Source organism: Nelumbo nucifera, chromosome 6 (genome assembly GCF_055504915.1).
Source record: "Nelumbo nucifera cultivar China Antique chromosome 6, China Antique-T2T, whole genome shotgun sequence".
Taxonomy (NCBI): domain Eukaryota; kingdom Viridiplantae; phylum Streptophyta; class Magnoliopsida; order Proteales; family Nelumbonaceae; genus Nelumbo; species Nelumbo nucifera.
This window is the reverse complement of record NC_142654.1, coordinates 14,683,119-14,702,895: the sequence shown is the minus strand read 5'-3', so window position 1 is coordinate 14,702,895 and position 19,777 is coordinate 14,683,119. Positions and strand designations below refer to the sequence as shown.

Sequence of the window (19,777 nt, the reverse complement as noted above, 5' to 3'; positions counted from 1 at the left end):
TGCCGGTAAACTTGGCCGGCCTTGTATAAGTAATTCCTTAGGCTAAGTTTGGGAATATTCTTACTCTTTCCAATCTGATCCTTGGTGTCGGCCCAGTAGGTTTTGGATGTTAGGCACCACTGAAGGCCTGAAGGATTGGTTAAATAAAAAATGCGACTGTTCCTTTTTTTCTCATACACTCTACAGTGTGATGAAACACTACTTGTCGGATAACATTAATATTTTATCCATTATTGTACAAAAAATTCAAATGGTAAAATAAAAACATAGCAATAAATAAATAAAATATGCAATGATTTATATGGTTCAGCATATAGTCTATGTCAATCATGGGCGATAGAGGAACAAAGGCCATGCTTGGGAGTGCTTAGAATTAAGTGCTTACAACATGAATAAGTACTTGTTTTTAATATAAGAACTCTCAAACATGGTCAAAAGTCCATTATAGAAAACAGTATATATTAAAACACAACAGTCTAGATTTTTTTTTTCTATTTTTTTGAATTTTTTATTTTTATTCTATGTCATTTGTTAAACAACTAATGAGAGATGTTCTCCTTCCCCATATTATCTAAAATTTCTCTTTCTCTCTCTTTCTCTCCACACACACACACCTTCCCAATAACTTAAATAATATCATTTTCTAAAATTACTCCTAAACTACCTTCCCCACTTTCTCCTAAATTATCTCTAATTCCTATTTATCCGCTCCCCCACTTCTTATCTATATCTATTTAAAGAAAGTTTAATTTAAATTAAAAAATTATTTAAATAAGCTAACATAATTATATAATAACTTTAAAATATTTATTAAAAACACAAAAATAATTATAATAAATTTAATAATATTCATATTATTAATAATTTTATACTTTTACAAAATTCATCACAAAATTATGTACTAACAATATGAATTATGATCTTTTGAATTTTTCAATTTAAATGTTATTCAAATAATAAAAATTTAACAATAAAAAAATTATTTTAATAACTAAATATCCTAAATAACAAAACATTATAAATAGTTAAATAATTATATAACAAAATATTTAATATTATTTTATAACTAAATAAATAAAATTCAAATAACAAAAAAACTTAATATTTTATATATTATTTAAATATTTAAATAATTAAATAACTAAATAGTAAAATTTCTCACTTGGGGGAATTGTCAATACTTTGATAGGACAAATAACTCACAAAAGCCAAAGCCAACTGGGCCTTAGTGTAGTAGCTAGCATTTAACAACCTAACATTCAAAGAACAATCAAGATAGAGAGAAAAGGAAAGAAATACTGATACATCAAGCAAAAGATTGAGCGATGGCAGAAGAGAAAGATGGATTGGTGGTGCTATAACCCCCATCAACAATAAGGTTGAGCCCATTGACATAACGAGCTTCATCGCTGGCCAAGTACAGTGCCGCCTCGGCCATGTCCTCAGCTGTAACCTTGACACCCTTGAGGACAGTCGAGCGAGACACCAACTCCTCCACCTTCTCCTCTTCTGTGAACCCCAGTTCAGCCATCACCTTGCGTAGCATTCCCGTGACCACTCCATAGGGAGAGATGCAATTAACTCTTATCCCATATCGTCCCAGCTCCACGCACAGATTCTTCGTCAAGCCCACCACAGCGTGCTTGGTGGCTGAATAAGCGTGTGGAGTCTCACCATTGACGACCGATGCCACACTGGAAGTGAAGAGAATGCTTCCTCTCTTCAAGGGAACCATCACCCTTGCAGCATGTTTGGCACCCAAGAACGCACCGTAGAGATTAACATCCACTACCCTCTTGAAGTCTTCGTTGTCTGTGCTTAAGATTTCCTTGCTGCTCTTCCCAGGGATGGCTGCATTATTGAACATGATATCAAGCTTTCCATACTTGGAGACTGACATGTCCACGGCATCTCTGACATGAGCGTCTCTGCTGACATCGCAGTGAGCATAGCAGATGGTCTCCTCCGAACCAATGTCGTTACAGACAGCTCGGCCCAGCTCATCCTGTACGTCGGCAACCACAACCTTAGCGCCATGACGAACGAATAACCTTGCAGTGCTCTCGCCGATTCCTGCTGCACCGCCGGTAATCAGTGCCACCTTTCCTTTTAATCTGCAAAAAGTACGACCAAATGGATCTGGGATAACTGCTTCATCGATCGAACTAATTAAAAAAAAAAAATGCATGTTTGAGAGTGAATAATTTTTTTTTTTTTTATCAGAGCTTCAATATACCTCTTGGTTATGGGAGCTAGCAAGGAAGCAGCCTTCATTCTATCTTGACCTGTCGTTTGCAATGGCCGGTCAGAATGCTCAACCGATTAACATACTAGAGATGGAATTGTTTTGAGTTTTTATAAATGACTTTTTATTTATATTAATTGACGGGAACTGTGCAGGAAAAAAATATGATGGGACCTGGGAAGCATCGATCGTTTCACGTGGTGTGCCGACTGAGTTGTTGGATTTCTGATTTATTATTTAGTAATCATTTTCAGCTTGGAATTTCGATAAGTCTAAGAGATGATGAAGATGAATTATTGCTAGATGGCCGGGGATTGGATCGGTTGAACGTTTAAATCGTCACTTCTGAAATTTACAGTTTGGTAAAAATGCTTGATGGTTGAACCATTGACCCATCATGGGGTCATCGCCTCATCGCCTTATGGGTGGCACATTAAATGTATGTACAAAGTTGTGGAGGTCATAATTTTGAATAGGGATATTTAAGTAGGATGATCTCTTTCTTTCTTTCTTTCTTTTTTTTTAATTTTATTTTAGAATCATTCAGTTGGTCAGAAAGATGAAAGAAAATGAATATAGAGGAGAGAAAGAATAGAAGATGAAGGGTAAAATTGGGATTATGAAAAGATTTAAAGGGCATGTGAAATGTCCATCGATGTTATCTTAATGGATGGCCTATTTTATTTTCTAGGTAGGGTGATTTAATAAGAATCACCCCGTTTAAGCATAAGGAAATAGTAATGTTAAATTTATATTATAGAATCAATAATGTTAAACTTATATTTATTAATATTTTAAATAATTATTAAAATTTTAAGAAATGTTTATTTTTAAAAATAGCTTTTCAATAATTATTAGAATATGGATTGAAAGTAGTTATGAATAACCACTTTTGTATTTTCTACATTTTTTTAGGAAGTGATTAATTAAAAATAGTGGTAGTGGGTTGTAAGATTTAGCAGAACTTCTTAAAAAATGACACATGTCTAACTTTCTAAAAAAATGAAAAAACCATTTGTTAGTGGGAGTTATATATATATATATATAATCCCATTTTATATTAATCATATTAAAGAAAAACAAGTATGATAAAGAAATTTTTTTTATTGATGATGCAAATAAAATATAAAATTTAAATCTGATTAAACTGGAGTTGTTTGTTTGGGTTAAACGTGTCAATGCTTTTTATGTCAAAATTGAATATTAAAAGTTTTGGGTACATTTCTTAGATCATATTAACTAAAACAAAGTATAATAAATGAGAATTATTTTTATATACACGTAAATTTAATAAATTGTAGAAAATTTTAAAATTACAATAGCATCATCATCATTATCTAAAACTAACTGTCACGTACACATTTGTTGTTTGAAATTTTGGCTTTAATATTGTCAAGCAATGGACATGCGTATGGGCAGGTTGGCTCAGGCTTTGGCTCAACTTAGGCCCAACCCCAACACTATCCCTAGACCTAGGCCCAATTCAACTGGAGATGAAGCCTGAACTTGGTATCCCAGTCCTATACCAAGGTAAAGCCTAACATACTATGGCTAATACGAGATCTAATACAATTACTTTAGATTGGATTTTGGTTTTGAAACCTGAATCAATTCATTAGTCATATATGATGCAAATTTGACCCTATCAGATTCGATTAAGATCGACCTCTGATTAAACTTTAAGTTTTTAACAACGTTATTAGATGCATATGTGGTTGAATTTGATCCAAATCCAATCTTATGAGAGTCCTACATGCAAATACAAATATGTACGGTGCAAATACGTATAAAATATTATATAATATAAGAAAAATTCCCAATTAGTATTATGTATTTTGGGTCTAAAATTATTCTGAGCTGTTAATCAGCTGTTAAACGTGGCAATAATTTAAGCATATAAAAAATATATAATAAATATTGTGGGCTGGACCATGCTTAAATTATTGGTCTCAGGTTCATTCAGAAATCCGAGCTTGATACAGGCCCAAGCTGGGCCAAGAGACAAAACATTCAGTTTGGGCTAGGCTGGATTGGAAATGATCACCCCTACAGCCCTACCTAGGATTACAAATTGACGAGTTTAAACTTGATGCGATATATCACAATCCAGTTTGATAATAAGTAAGGAGATCAATTTCAACCTCATAACTGACAAATATGTAAAACATATGAATTTTTCCAATGCTTTCAACCCATCATTAACCCGGATGATTGGATTGCTCAATGCTAGAATTCTGTTGATTTGGTATCGTCAACCTGGCCGGTTGAACCTTTGATCCATTCAACTGCTTATCTCCTTATTTTAAATCTTGAAATCTATAATAATATACAAAATTCACCTGGCTGGTTGACTTTATAACCAAAAAAAAATGGGAAATAGGAGATTATGGATGCAAAAGAGAGAGAGAGAGTATACATCTGCACCCCACAAATGCCCCACAGCATATCCCAACCTTGTATTGAGAACATCTCCCACTGACAACTTTGGGAGATATTCCCAATGCATGCTAAGATGTGCATATGGGGTATTTGTGGGGCACAGATGCGATCACAGTGGAAGCGATCTTTTTTTTTATTTTTTTTTGTTTGTTATTATTTTGATTTTGAAAGCCAACCAAGACAAAATGTTCATTCACTAAAATCAAAGTTACAGATCACTCAGTAGATATATACGAAGGAAAAAAAAAAGGAGAATAATGGTTCATCCCTGGGTCGAATTCATAGGCACGAAGTACAGTTGGGGCAGGTGTCAGCTCAAAATGGCGAGCATTGATGCATAGGATGGGGTAATTAATACTTTGAAATATTGTAGATCTGCACTGAAAATCAGAATTCTAAAATAAATCTATCCGTACTCCGAAAAAAGAAAAAAAGCTAAGAATCCGAGTAGTTAAACATGGTCCCAAGTGATGGATTAACAATGGTGAAGCCCCCATCAATAAAGAGGTTATGGCCACTGACATATCTGGAATCATCACTCCCCAAATAAAGCGCAGCTTGAGCAACATCCTCAGACTTAAGGGTGACACCACTATTGGGGTTATAGCTACGGTCAAAAAACCTGTAGTTAAAACATGGGATATAACCACGAAAAATTTGATGTCCGTGGCAAAAAGTTGGGCTTCAGCTACCGACAATTTGTCCGTGGTTAAAAGTTATTCTGTTAATGGGTAAAAAATATTTATAGCCACGGTTACAATGTATCTATTGGCTATAAGTTACAAAAGTAGAAGTTGAGTTTTAGCTACGAACAATTTATCCGTGGCAAAAAGTTGAGCTTTAGCTACAGATAATTTATCCGTGTTAGAAGTTATTCTGTTCATGGCTAAAAGATATTTATAGCCACGGTTGTAATGTATCCGCGGCTATAAATTACAAAAGCAGAAGTTGAGCTTTAGCTACGGACACCTTATCTGTGGTTAAAGGTTATTCTGTTTGTGGCTAAAAGATATTTATAACCACGGTTATAATATATCCGTGGTTATAAGTTACAAAAGCATAAATTGAGCTTCAACTACGGATAATTTGTCCGTGGCTAAAGAGCTATTTATCATTATAGCCACGAAGTATAATTCTGTAGCTTTAATTACGAAGTTAATAATTTTTAGCTACAATCATTTTATTCCTTGCTCATAAATAATAACCATATAATATTCATTTGAATTATTTATTATTTATTAATTACTTTTTAAAGTAAACTAATAATTAAGCATTTATTAAAGTAAATGAATCTAATTAAAATTATTAGCTCATTACTATTGCATCACAATAATAATAATTAATGATTTCTATTTATTAATAATTAAATTAGAAAATAAATTATTAATAATTTCATAAGTATATTAATAAAAAGAAAATAATTTCTAAAATATAAAAAAATAAGTATTAATTATTATTTGATTAATTAAAACTAATCATCAAAAAATAAGTTAATTATTTAAGTAAATTAATAATTAATATAAATAATAAACTAAATATGAAAACCACTAATAGTAAATTAATTAATTACCTATGAATGAAAATAATATTGACAATTAAACTAAATTATTTAAATTCATAAATAAAATATTAATATAGATAAATAATTATTATTTTATTAATTAAATAATAACTAAAAATTTATTTAATAAATTATTTCAACCACTTTACCAATATTTTTGCCTCAAAGTGTAATTTTTAACTTTTTTTATTTGTGAAAGATGAAAAACTTAAATAAAATATAAATGAATCAATATATATATATATTCTAAATATTTCAAAACAACATTATTTATTCTATATATAATAAAACATATAACACTAACCAATGTTTAGAAAGTTGGACAAGACCAATACCAGTTAGTCAGATTATTATTAAACCATGACCCAACCCTTAACCAATTCGATCATACACCTAACCCTATTTACTCCGAAAAAAAAGTCAAAACCATCCACCAAACTGGTCTAACCCAATGAATAATGAATTGGTCTTGGGTAACTTTTTTGCTACCTATGTGTTTTAAAGTACTAAAGGCACATTACACTACTATTTTTGCCATAAAATAAGGGTGATCATTTTAGTGAGTTAGAAAATTTCACAATTGGACCTGGATTTTGTGTTTAAGCCCTGGCCGAGGCTCGGGCCCACATTAGAGCCCCAATTATATTTAATAAAATTCATTTTTCTTTATAAATGGTTGAGATTGAATGGAAGTAAAAAATTTGAAAGACCGCTAAAATAATTGATGTGAACTCTCTCCCGTGCACAATAAACCCTTTCCCTCTCTATTCGACTTCTCTCATTTGCACCAAAAACCTTCTTTTCCCTCCCATTCCCTATATACTATTGAGATCACCCTTCCAATCAAACAGTTGAACAAAGAATAGGTATGGGTCTCTTCTTCTTATTCTTCTCCTCCTCTTCTTTTATTAAAGAACAAGACATGCACGCAATCGAGTTTCTCTCCATACAAGCAAACTTGTGAAATTATGGGTCATGGGCCCATATTAGGGCAAAAAATTTTAGGACCAAGTGTAAGCAAATACTTTAAGCTTGACATGGACCACAAATTATAGATAATGTATACATATATACATATGTTATTTTATGTTACATCATCATCAAAGGTTTTAAAAACCAACCCCAAAACTAGAAATTCTTTGGTCACTAGTTTCCAAGTCATTGGTTTGACTATCCAGTCCAAATGGATTGGACGTGACAATTTAAAAATAAAAATGGCCCAAAATCGTTGTCTATGTCAAATCACTACAAAAAAATGTATAAATACCTACGAACACTTTTACCGACGGCCACCAATATGTTGGTATAGATGATATTTTCCGACGAATATTTCTATCCATCACTATATGTCTTGGCAACTACCGATGGAATCATTATCTATGGCTGAAACTATATCTATACCGACTATTATTTTATTGATAATCAAAACCCGTTGGTATAGATAGGTTTTACCGACAGAGATGGGATCCATCATTATATAGGTCTTATAAAATACCAACGTCATTGGTATCCATCAGTATATAATAAACCAATGTTGTAAAAACTGATTCGGAGGTTGACCTTTTTGCCTTTGGGTCATGGGCCATTGGTTGGAATGGTCAAACTGTGACACGTTAGCATATTATATAAATTTTTGTATATTTAATTTATATTTCTTATTCTTTTTTTTTATTTATAAAAAATGCTAAAAAATTTATTAATTTATTCATTAATCTTAGAAATCTATATTTTAATTAGTAAGTATGTAATTTTTTAGTTAATGTTTTATTTTATTAAAACTTATTATCAATTAATTAAGGTGTTTTTAATATGGGTAAGCCTCGATGCCCTAACCTAGCCCAACCTACATCTAGGACACAGTTTTATTGGATCAACCAATTGGATTAATGATGGTTTGCATAAACTATGGAGCCCTGAGTGCATTTTGCTATCCTCTTTGCAAATATAGATGACTTGGGGTGTCAATGGACAGGATTGGACTCCATCCAAATCAAAATCTATTTAGACGGATTAGATGGATCAATAAAACATATTGAATGTAGATGGACTAATATGATATATTGGATTAGACTTGGTCCATCCATAATGAATTTATATTGGATTGAACCAATATCTAGTCTATTGATAGAAGATAAGAACTTAGGTGTGGATGGACCAGGTTTGAGTTGAAACCAATCTAAATTAACAACAATTTGAATAATTTCTGACTGGTCCAAAATGGTCCAAAATATTTATATATTTATTAAACTAGATTGGATTAGGTCCATTTGTAATGGACTCACATTGGACTGGACCGAATTGGACCAAATCCAGTCCAATTAACACCCCTATATGACAATGACCCATAAAAAACCAAAAAAAATTGAAGTCCCGCGCGCGCCTTCATACCTCTCCCCAAATACGAAAATACTGGAGATTGGACTTTTTCTCTCATATTCTCTGTTTCTTTTGCCGTCTTGGGGTCTCCTTCCCTTTTTTCCTACTCTCCATTTCCCGTCTCTACTTTTTTCTCTGTTTCCCTCTCTAAAACACTAGAATGAGCCAACTTGAAAAAGCCCTCCACTTCTTTCCGTCTTCCTCTTGCTGCGAGTATAGGTGAGAGTGGCCATGGAGTGGATGGAGGAGAATCTCATTTATTGAGATTGAAGACTTGCATGGCTGATGTAGGGGAATCCATTTCCTGAGATTGAAGAAATATTGGATTTCAGGGTCTACCATTTTTTGCGCCAGGAGCTTCCTGTTAGGGTATGGACGATTCACTCTCTTCCTCCCTTCGACACACAGCGGCAGAGTGGCGAGCAGCGGTGGCGAACAAGAACAGCGGCGACAAACCTCCCCTCTCACTCTTCTTCTCCTTCTTCTTCTCCCTCCATTTCTCCTTCCTCTTCCTTTTTTTCCCAATTCGAAGAGAGACTGTTCATCTACCCCAACCTCCAGACAGCGGCGGAATTGCGATCGGAAACCTCGTTGCAGTGGCGTATTAGAGATGGTGACTGAATAACTTCCGCCCATATCTTTCACCGTTCTCACTGTTTTTTTATTCTAATCATCCCCAACATATCATCTTCCATCGTTCTCTCTTTATTCCATCATATTCATCCCCAACGTCCTTTGCAAACAGTCGAACCACCATTCACATTCTGATATTACTCCATCGATTCCCACAACGAAAACCTGATTTTCCGTTCATCTTTATGCAAATCCCTCCGTCAAACCGCGTTTTCCCCATTTTTCAGATTGCTGCCTTCACTGATACTTCAGAAGTGGCACCCTATTGTGATGTCTCCACCTGCAATTCCTTAGAGGAGCTCTCCATTGTTAATATCATCACCCACGTCGAATTCAAGTCCAACTTCGAATAGAAAAGACCCAATCGTCCCTCCCTCACAGCTATCATCGTAAATTTGGTTGCAAGCTCTTGCAATCACTACCGGAGAAACACTCCAACGCGAGAGAACATACACAAACCCCTTGTTGCAATAACGAACTCAGGCCAAAACCGAATAACGTAAGCTTCATTTTTCTTCCCTCGCTTCTCATTTTATCTTCTCTCTCTCTCTCTCTCTCTTTTTATTAATCATCGCTTCTTCTTCCTCTGTGTTAATAGTCTTAGTGTGATCGGGATTTGAGGGGAGTGGAGAGATCCAACAGAACTGGTGAAACCAATTCCTATAGGTTCTCAGTCCGAACCCAACACCATCTTTTTTTTTCTCGGTGTTGTTATTCACATATGGACTCGTTTTGAGAATAAGACACATTCCATTTGTTGGGAGATCAGATTTGAGTATCTCTATGTTTTTTATGCTATCGGCCTCTCTGATGGTTATAATTGTTTTTTCTTTTTTGAAAATGTCTGATGGTTATAATAGCTCTGTCTTTTTTTTGTGTTGTTTCTTTTTTCTTTTCTTTTTTTTTATTTCTTTCACTCTTTTGTGACGAATTGATTCTGATCGGATAAAAGCTTGCTGCAATCTCAAAGTTAATGCTTTACATCTTTTGATTTGATTGTCTGATTGATTTTCTGCTATGCTTGATATGCTTTAAGATTAGTGATTATCATGCTTACTTTGTTTCATTGTCTGTGGTTTCACTATTTGTGGTTGTTTAGAATGAGTTTGTAGTTGTGATTCCTCCCACTCCCACAAATGTGTCTTTTTGGATTGATTAGTGGTCTGATTTATTTCAGTCAAATCATGCTAAAAAATGTTGGGTTTGTCTTGACCATTCGGCCTCACTGAGGTGGGAGAAGACTGTCAATATTGGACCTCCGATTACAAAAGAGCAATTAGGGAATTTTCCTGCGATACTTTATTCTTTATTTGTTTTACTTTATCATGCTATTAGTGAATTAAATAATTATTTATCATGCATTGAAATATTTTTAGGCCAAAGAGGACAGTGATGAAGAAATGGTAGATGCTGCCTCATCCAAGGAAAATATTAAGAAAGCTGATGTGAAATCTGCAAAGAAAGTTGTAGGCTTTTACTTTGTTTGATTGATAATTTGATTATTATAATGAACTCTTTCCTGCAATGTTTGAACATTTTTTTTTTCTGTATATTGTGCAGCCCAAGACTCCTGCTACACCTCAAGTACAAAGTACGGGGTCAAAGACATTGTTTGTTGGCAACCTTTCCTTTTCAATAGAACGGGCTGATGTTTAAGCAATTAAGTATAATGTATTCTAGGCCTTGGACATTTCACTAGAGTTTCCATGATCTCATTTATGACTTATTCTTCTCTATTTTTCCTTCTAGGGAGGAATTCTTAAAAAATGCAGGGGAAATTGTTGATGTCCGCTTTGCTTCAAATGAAGAAGGGCGGTTCAAGGGATTTGGCCATGTTGAATTTGCAACTGAAGAAGCAGCAAAGGTAGGATTTCCCCTGGTTTTCTTTTGTATTGATTATTCTAATAATGATTATGTTCTGACTTTTGGAATTATAATATTGGCAACAATTATTTGGTAGATGCAATTTAATAGTTATTTCTTCAACTCTCTTACAATGAGGCCATACATATGCTTCTTAAATTTTTGCCTTGGGAATGTTTTTGTTATAATGTTATTAACTTTTGGCGGGTCACTTTAGACAAAGAAACTTCTATATGTGAAGTTAGTGAATGAAATTACACTTTCACGTAAGTTAATGGATACAATCCATTTAAATGAAATGTACCATATAATATTCTAAAAGTCATGTTTGAGTTTGCACCTACAGAAGTTATAACAAAACCATAAGATTACAAGAAAAAAGTTGATTTTCATTGATTCATTCTTTTATTCATTAATCTTAAATGAGCCTTTACAGTGACATGTATGTATGAACACTGTATCTGTTGGTTTTTCCTGATAGTTATCCTCCTAACAAGTGTATGTAAATACGAAAACATTTGATAAAAAATCTTAATGATTGAAGGATCTCCATGGTCCCACTTCATCCTGCTAAAGTTGCTTGAAAGCCTCTGCCATGGTTGTAGGAATAGGAGTGGAAGTGTTGGAAAGTTTTATAATGTTTGCTACTTGAATACACATTTCATATCTATTGTTTTGACTTGAGAATCTTGAAGGATGTCAACATGTGCCTTGCTTTGCTACCTGCCGTTGAGAGATTTGTACTAAGCTAAACCATGTGTTATTCTAAATTATTCTAATCCATTTGGGTGGACGGTATTTTCATAGGATGGCTTATTAACAAGCTAATTGGTATTGTATGACCAATGATTTATGTAATTTTTCTAATTTATATTTGAAATTTATATATATATATTAATGCAACAATATTAATTTTTATTTTATTTTGCTTTTCAGGCTCGAAACATATGTAAGGAGTAACAACATACATGGATGAAGTGATTGAGATCAATATTTTTCATTTTTATTATGGTTTATTAAATATAATAAGAAAAATTGGCACTTGTAAGACATTTTTTACACGTTGATTAGAATTTCAAAATTTATCTTGCATTTAATAAAATATTAGTTGATTTTGTTACTTATCTTTCTTCACATTTTTCATTGTATATTGCATATTTAATTAGATCATCAAAGTAATCATTGTTCTAATTTTTTTTGTTTTTCTTTGTAGGTTAAAGATGCAACGAGTGACTCTTAAAGCATAGTTGAAGACAATGGATAATTCTTTTATATTTAAAATTTCTCAATTTTTTTGAAAGTCATGTAGACTTTAATATTATTAAGAGAAAATTGACATTTGTAATACATTTTAAACAATGGATGTCTTCAAATTATGTGGCATTTATTGAATTATTCCAATAATATAATTATTTGTTAGAAGTTATTATATAATTTTCATGTGATGTATGAATAAAATAGGTGTTTTAAGGTGGCATTTCAAATTGCCATTATTTTACTATTTTATTTGGAATATAGCCACAGTTTTCCCATAAATTGAAAAAATTAGCTATGGTTTTCCAATAAACTATGGGCATATATTGCATTTTTTAGCCAAGGTTTGTGAAAAAACTGTAGCTATAGGTTAGAGTATTTAACTTCGATTTTAGCAAAAAACTGTGGTTATAGGTTAGTACATTTAGCTCTGGTTTTGTAACAAACTGTAGCAATGAATAGAAGAATTATAGTTATGGTTTTATAAAAATTTGTGGTTATAGATTTAGATATATAACTATTACAATATAAAAACCGTAGCTATATGTATCTTTTAGTTATGGTTTTAGCCCATAGCTAAAGATTCATATGATATGCGTTCGCCCTTTAGCTATGAACACATATTGTAGCTATAAATGGGTTATAGCCACGGATTAGTTGAACCGTAGCTGTAGGCTATAGCCACATGAACATAGGTTATGATTTTCCATCCGTAACTAAACCGTAACTATAGACCTATAGGTACGGTTTTGTTGACCTTTAACCATGGTTTTATCCGTAGTTAAAGGTCATACTTCTAGTGCACCTTTGAGATTAGCCGCAGCACACATAACCTTTTCAATCTCCTCATCGGATGCCACTGTCCAAGCTCAACTGCAGCATTCCTAGTAAGCCCAACTACTGCATGCTTTGAGCATGTGTATGCATGACTTCCCAAGCCCCCATATCCGATGCAATACTAGCCGTTGAGATAATGCTACCACCACGGGCTGGGATCATGACACGGGCTGCATGCTTGGTCCCAAACACCTGTCAAATTGATGCTCACCACTCTCTCGAAGTCGGCCTTCTCATTGTCAGTGGTACGTGCCTTGGCCTCATCACTTATACCTGCATTGTTGAACATTATGTCTAGCTTCCCATACTTGGAAATAGTGCCATCAACAGCTTCCTTTACTTGCTCCTCATCACTAACATCGCAATGGACATACGTAGCATTTGTGGTGCCTAGCTCCTTGCAAAATAAATTGCCCAATTTGTGAGCAATTATGATGTGGACGTCGGCAGCAGCGACAGTAATTTAGTGTTTTCAATAGTAGCAATTTAGTAGTAGTAGGGATTAGTAGGAGTTTTATCTATTCAGTGTTCTTATCTTATCAGTTCAATAGTATGGATTAGTAGAGAGTCTTATCTTATGTTATCTTATCAATTCAGTATGATAGATTAGTAGGGAGTTTTCCTAATTAGCAAGGAGTCTTCCTAAAAATAGGACTCTTATCTCTTGTAATCTCCTATTTAAGGAACTGAGAATATTGAATAAAATCATCGAAAATTTCAATCAAGAAAGAGAGCAAAGAGAGTTAGGTGATCTCTTGGACAAACCACCATTTGGGCGCCAAGATAGGTTCATCAAGAGCAAGGAGGGACAAGGGAAAACATGAGGTTTTCCCATGGACCGACCCGTGATGAGATCCTATTCCCGGGCCCATAACAATTTGGTATTAGAGCAAGGCGTCATTGAGCAATTGACGTCTAGGGTTCATGATCTGGAGCACAAACTCGTGGAAAACAGCAGGAGGTGCGCGAGATCAAGGACAACGTCCGAGAATTAAGGCGCTTGATGGAGTTGTACTTTTCCAACAAGGAAAGGAACCCGGAAGGGGCTGCAACCACAACTGGCCACCGACCAGACATAGTAGAATCGTTCGGCGAGCAACAGGTCGTTGCCCTAGCACAGGTTAGCAACACCCAGCATGTTCCGATTAAGCAGGAATCCGGTGTGGTCGAGGATTCCATCCATGGGAGTTCAAAGAAGAATAAGAGCAACTACTCCAAGGTCGTCATTGCTGGTGAAGGAGCTTGTATGCCTCATGTTGCAGCTGCAAATGTTGCAAAAGAGTGTTTGTTAATTGCAGTCAGATCAAATCCTAGGGCTGCACATATCTGGGTGAATCTTGCTAATGCATACTATGTGGCTGGTGATCATAGAAGTGCTGGAAAGTGCCTGGAGAAGGCAACAAAATTAGAGCATAATTGCATGTCAACTCGATATGTTGTTGCGTTTCATCGTATCAAGGATGCAAAAAGGTCTCAAGATCCCACTGAACAACTTTCATGGGTTGCGAATGAAATGGCTTCAATTCTCAGAGAAGGGGACTCTGCAACAATTGAGCTTCGGATAGCATGGGCAAGACTTGCCATGCACGAAATTGCAGCAACGTTTGAAACTGGACATAATGATTTGACGGAAGAGGAAGAGCGAGCTCTGTACACACTAAAGCAGGCAATAGAAGAGAATCCAGAGGATGCAGTTCAGTGGCACCAGCCTGGCGTTCACAATCTTTGTACTCTACAGTTCAAGACATCTCAGAAGTACCTTAAGGCTGCAGTTGCCCGCGACAAAGAATGCAGCTACGCATGGTCAAATCTTGGTATCTTACTGCAGCTGTCTGAGGATGAATTCTTTTCATTGGAACCCGATCCAGGAGGGCAAAATCATTCCACCTATCTGGGATTCCTTGGACTGTGTTTCAAGACACCCATCCTGAATTCGAGCTTGAGGACAAGCTCGTAGCCCAGGAGGGGAGTAATGATGTTGATGCCGGCAGCAACAACAGTAATTTAGTGTTCTCAACAGCAACAATTTAGTGTTCTCATCCTATCTTATCTATTCAGTATTCTTACCTTATCTGCTTTCAGTAGTGGGGATTAGTAGGAGTCTTATCTATTCAATGTTCTTATCTTATCAGTTCAGTAGAATGGATTAGTAGGGAGTCTTATCTATTCAGTGTTCTTATCTCTTGTAATCTCCTTTTTAAGGAACTTAGAATATTGAATAAAATCATCAAAAATTTCAGTCAAGAAAGAGAGCAAGGAGAGTTAGGTGATCTCTTAGACAAATCACCATTTGGGTGCCAAGATAGGTTCATCAAGAACAGGGAAGAACAAGGGAAAACAGAAGATCTTCCCCGTGGACCGACCTGTGACGAAATCCTATTCCTGTGCCCATAACAAATTACAACTTTAGCTCCAATTGATCCTATTGCTGTGCACTCTCCAATTAATGCCACTAGCACCGCCTGTGATCAGTGCCACCTTCCCTTCTAGTCTATCAAATCAAAACAGAGGATATCTTTTATATATATATATATATATATATATATATATATATATGTAAATATTCAAAGTCATTAATTAGTTGGAGCTGATAACAGTCATACTTGTTTAATCTAAATTGAAGATTGAATATGTGCTTTCACCCCTTATTATTATGGTATATATATGTTTAGCCCTTGTCAAATAATATAATTCCGATCCATTTCTTGAGAAGATCAATACTGCTGAATTGATGGGCTGCAAATGTTTTGGATCAAATTATTGCATATTCCTAAATCGAACCTTGTCCATTGGATTTACATCAAACTTGGTTCCAATATATATACTAGAAGTTATTAATAAATGAAACTATATTTGTTCAGATTATTGTTAACAGATTAGACTAAAATGATTTCAAAATAAATTATATGGGACTTGAGCTAGCTAGTGACTCTTCAATGAACATACAGTATTGAAACCAACTTAATATCAGACTTGATCATATTGGGTTGGATCGGGGTGGATCTATATGTATTAAATCCGGTACTAAATCAGGTGTATGCCCGGTTGCCCTTTTGACAATATTCTCTTTCAGGTTCAACACTGCTTATGTTTAGCTAAGGATGTCTCTACTAGCTTCCCCTGGATTCAGAGATGTGCACGATTGCAGATTGGATTGTTACAGACCTGAATGAATTACTCTGCTGCTTAAATTTTTCCTGTTTACTTTTCTTTTTTGTGTCTTCGATCGTGTCTCTGTGTTGTGTTTCTGTGCTGTTCTAGTTGGGTTTCCAAAATCTCATTCTGTTTTACCAAAAAAGATAGATCATATATATGACAATTTAATGAACTTATAATTACCCCATATTCAGTTTTTTTTTTTTTTTTTTTTTTGCCTTTGGAAAAAAAACCTTTATCAAAACATGGGTTACATAGGCAAAGCAATAGAAGAAGATAATGACGATGATTGATCCACAAAACATTCTAATGGTTATGATTTATGATATAAATTCAAGTACTCAGAATATATTACCTTCTTACAATTGTAGATAGAACTGAACCGGCTGCCATGGTTGAATGAAAGTCCAAACCCAGAATTCTTATGATGATGATGAACTTCGTTTGGGATCACAGAGAGACGCGAAAGAACATGATACCGATTAGGATAAGGGTGATTGCCCTTGATATTTCAGGTTAAAATGCTAAGCTGGATAGGGTACAAGACAAGACAAGACAGTCTTTTTTTATTAATTTCTCCACCGACTACCATAATGCAAGATGTGGCCCCACCAGTATTGCTTGAATTGTTCAAACCCATGTTGATGCTGATCATATAAATATCTTATTATTCATTAGTCGTTTAGATTATGTGGAAAAAACAACAAGAAAGACATGAATTATTCCTGAATCCTGAATATCCCAATAGTGGTCGTATACAGTCGATCAAAAGCAATTGTCTGCTGGGGAGGCGTCAAGGCTGTAGCGACTGGAAAGCTTTAGCAATGGCTGTTGGGAAAGCAGCATTAACAGTGCTGTAGCCCCCATCCACCAGAAGGTTGAGCCCACTAACGTACCTCGACTCATCGCTTGCTAGGAAAACAGCGGCCTCTGCTATGTCCTCCTCCTTCAAGATGACTCCTTTCAGATTGGCTCCACCATATGTCACCTCTTCAACTTTGCTGGACTCCATGTTCCCCAGAACATGGCCAAGCATAGGAGTGGCTATTCCATAGGGAGAGATGACATTGACCCTAATCCCATACTGCCCCAGCTCCCCACACAAGCTCTTGGCCAGCCCTACCAATGCATACTTTGAGACCCCATATGGGTAGGGTGAGCCACAGCTGATGGCTGAAACAACGCTTGAAGTGAAGAGGATGGAGCCCTTCTTCTGTGGGATCATAACCCTTGCAGCATGCTTGGCTCCCAAGAAGGCGCCAATGAGGTTCACACTCAGAACCCTTTCGAAATCTTTGGGATCAGTTTCCAGCAGTTCTGGATTCAGGTTTCCGGGGATGGCAGCGTTGTTATACATGATGTCCAGCTTTCCATACTTGGAGACGACACTATCAACCAGACTCTGAACATCAGCTTCTTTAGAGACATCGCAGTGGACAAAGAAGGCTGTGTCCTCGGAATCAAGCTCTCTGCAGAGGGAATGGCCTAGCTCATCTTGGACATCTGCTACTACAACCTTTGCTCCATGACGAACAAATAATTTTGCAGTGCTCTTGCCAATTCCGCTGGCACCTCCGGTTATGATTGCAACCTTCCCTTCCAACCTACAAAATCAAAGAGAGAAGCGAGTTCATCTTTTTTTTTTTTTTTTTCAGTTTTTCACTTCATATATATATTAAATCCAGGAATAATACAAATGAAAGTTAGATTAAACATGCAAGGAAGCTGAGTTGATGAGCTTGCTGCATAATCAGGGTGCTTTCCTTAGACCCACATGCAATAATTCTTAATACAAAGATTAGTGGAGAAATTAATTAACCATGAAACATGTGTTCTAATTGAATTGCGTACCTTTTAGTGGTTGGAGCTACGGAAGAAGCAAAACTCATTTTCAGGAAGTGTTTTGTTGTGAAGAAAGCTAGAGTGGGAGAGGCCAGAGGTGTTGTTTTGTTGGAATGAGAAACAAAGAGAGTATGAGAGAGAGAGAGAGTGCTGAACCTTTGTTAAACGAGTTCAATATATAAACACGAGTAGTAGATGAGTTTGCATTTTACTTTTCCTTTCTCGTGTTTTTGACCATAAATGCACACCTTGTGGAAATTTTTGTAGGTTGGAATTCAACTGCAGGCTCTCCTCCGTGCTGAGGTCAATGGAGTTCACATTGGGGCGCCCCACTGCACATCTCAACTGTAAGGGAAATGTTCCCAATTCACGCTGAGGGAGGGCATTGATGCCATCTCCTTTCTCTTTTTTTTTTTTTTTTAATTTCAATTACTTATTTTTTACTTAATTGTCAGACCGGAGAAGGATCGCTATCGGAAAATTAGTCGAAACTTCATAAGCATTTAACTAATAAATATTATAAAATTTGAAGTAATTACAACGTTGGTTGATGGGTTATTATACTATGAATGTAAATGAATTCCAACATAGAAGACCAGACTAATTAAGAGATTGATGGTGGAATTTATTTGATGCCTCGATGGATAGTAATTTGGCATCGGCCCGGCCAGAGCTACCTCAGCTCTAACATCAGTTTCGGTGAGTGTAACGTCCGTTCTAACTGTATTTATTGTCTTGTATTGGGAATATCTCTATATTTCGTGGGGAAATAGATGTTCTCAATGTAAGATTGCAACACGGGTTAAGTCGACTTCCTCAGCTTCAGGGTCTTTAGTCTTTATATTCAGCCTCCTGAAGGCTGAAGGGTTGCCTTTATTGATCACTGCTTTGTTTTTAACGATAACAAACTCCCAGACGACTGGCAAAAGAAATAAACCAAAAGTTTGAAAGAAAAAAGTCAAAAAACTAATCCATGGTCATCCCTAATTTCCTATGGTCAGTGATCATCAGCTTTGAACGACTAAAATCTTTGATTTTTTAGAATTAACAACCAGTGGGTTAATCCCGAAGTGGAGGAGTATTCTCTCCCACTTTTGAACCGAGAATACATAGATTAATATAAAGAAAACTAAAATAAAAACTGAAAAGAGTATATAACGATCCTTATTAAGATAATTTTTCTTAACCAACATGTTCCGGTCAACAAACTTGGGCTGAGTTAAGATATTGGCAAATAATGAAGAGAAATAATAGGAGAAGCAATATTGTATTATTGGGTCCATCCGAAAGTGTCTGATTAGATACAACCTTATGATGATAACTTACATGTTACGGTAGGAGAGCAATAGTAAACCGATAAGAAACAACAAAGTCCTAATAAGTTTAGTCGTCAAGGATAAATTTATATCTATATTTATTATTAAAAATTGTAAATGATAAGGGTGTTCATAGAAAATCCGACTGAACTGAACAGAACTGAAAAATCCGATTAATTAATTGATTTAATTTGGTTTCGATTCAAAATATTGAAAAATAAAAAACGGCGGTTAACTGAATTAACCAGTATATGC

The 19,777-nt window shown here is 35.2% G+C and overlaps 2 protein-coding genes, 1 long non-coding RNA gene and 1 pseudogene across 7 annotated transcripts; 1 reads left to right on the top strand and 3 right to left on the bottom strand.

The window, feature by feature from the left end:
- Positions 1 to 1,162: 1,162 nt before the first annotated feature.
- LOC104589588 (short chain aldehyde dehydrogenase 1-like) lies at positions 1,163 to 2,382 on the bottom strand. Its single transcript, XM_010247954.3, has 2 exons — positions 2,237 to 2,382; positions 1,163 to 2,114 (listed from the first exon to the last, which is right to left on the bottom strand). Exons 1-2 carry the CDS (start codon positions 2,272 to 2,274, stop codon positions 1,307 to 1,309), a joined length of 846 nt encoding a protein of 281 aa, XP_010246256.1. The 5' UTR covers positions 2,275 to 2,382; the 3' UTR covers positions 1,163 to 1,306.
- A 2,688-nt stretch (positions 2,383 to 5,070) lies between these two features.
- On the bottom strand, positions 5,071 to 16,875 carry LOC109113910 (secoisolariciresinol dehydrogenase pseudogene; annotated as a pseudogene). The gene is made up of 3 exons (XR_016077665.1): positions 16,720 to 16,875; positions 13,169 to 13,605; positions 5,071 to 5,366 (listed from the first exon to the last, which is right to left on the bottom strand). The product of XR_016077665.1 is annotated as a secoisolariciresinol dehydrogenase pseudogene (transcript).
- On the top strand, positions 8,046 to 12,500 carry LOC148790617 (uncharacterized). Of its 4 annotated transcripts, none has more exons than XR_016077761.1 (5): positions 8,046 to 9,753; positions 10,631 to 10,720; positions 10,815 to 11,118; positions 12,054 to 12,161; positions 12,331 to 12,500. It is a non-coding gene; the product is annotated as an uncharacterized LOC148790617 (long non-coding RNA). The 4 variants fall into 4 exon arrangements; XR_016077760.1 differs by having other exon boundaries at positions 8,047 to 9,753; positions 12,054 to 12,066; XR_016077763.1 differs by lacking the exon at positions 12,331 to 12,500 and having other exon boundaries at positions 8,048 to 9,753; positions 10,815 to 10,918; positions 11,004 to 11,118; positions 12,054 to 12,324.
- Positions 16,876 to 16,981: 106 nt separating the features above from the next.
- Positions 16,982 to 18,369, bottom strand: LOC104589579 (short chain aldehyde dehydrogenase 1-like). The gene is made up of 2 exons (XM_010247942.3): positions 18,216 to 18,369; positions 16,982 to 17,968 (listed from the first exon to the last, which is right to left on the bottom strand). Exons 1-2 carry the CDS (start codon positions 18,251 to 18,253, stop codon positions 17,158 to 17,160), a joined length of 849 nt encoding a protein of 282 aa, XP_010246244.1. The 5' UTR covers positions 18,254 to 18,369; the 3' UTR covers positions 16,982 to 17,157.
- Positions 18,370 to 19,777: the final 1,408 nt, after the last annotated feature.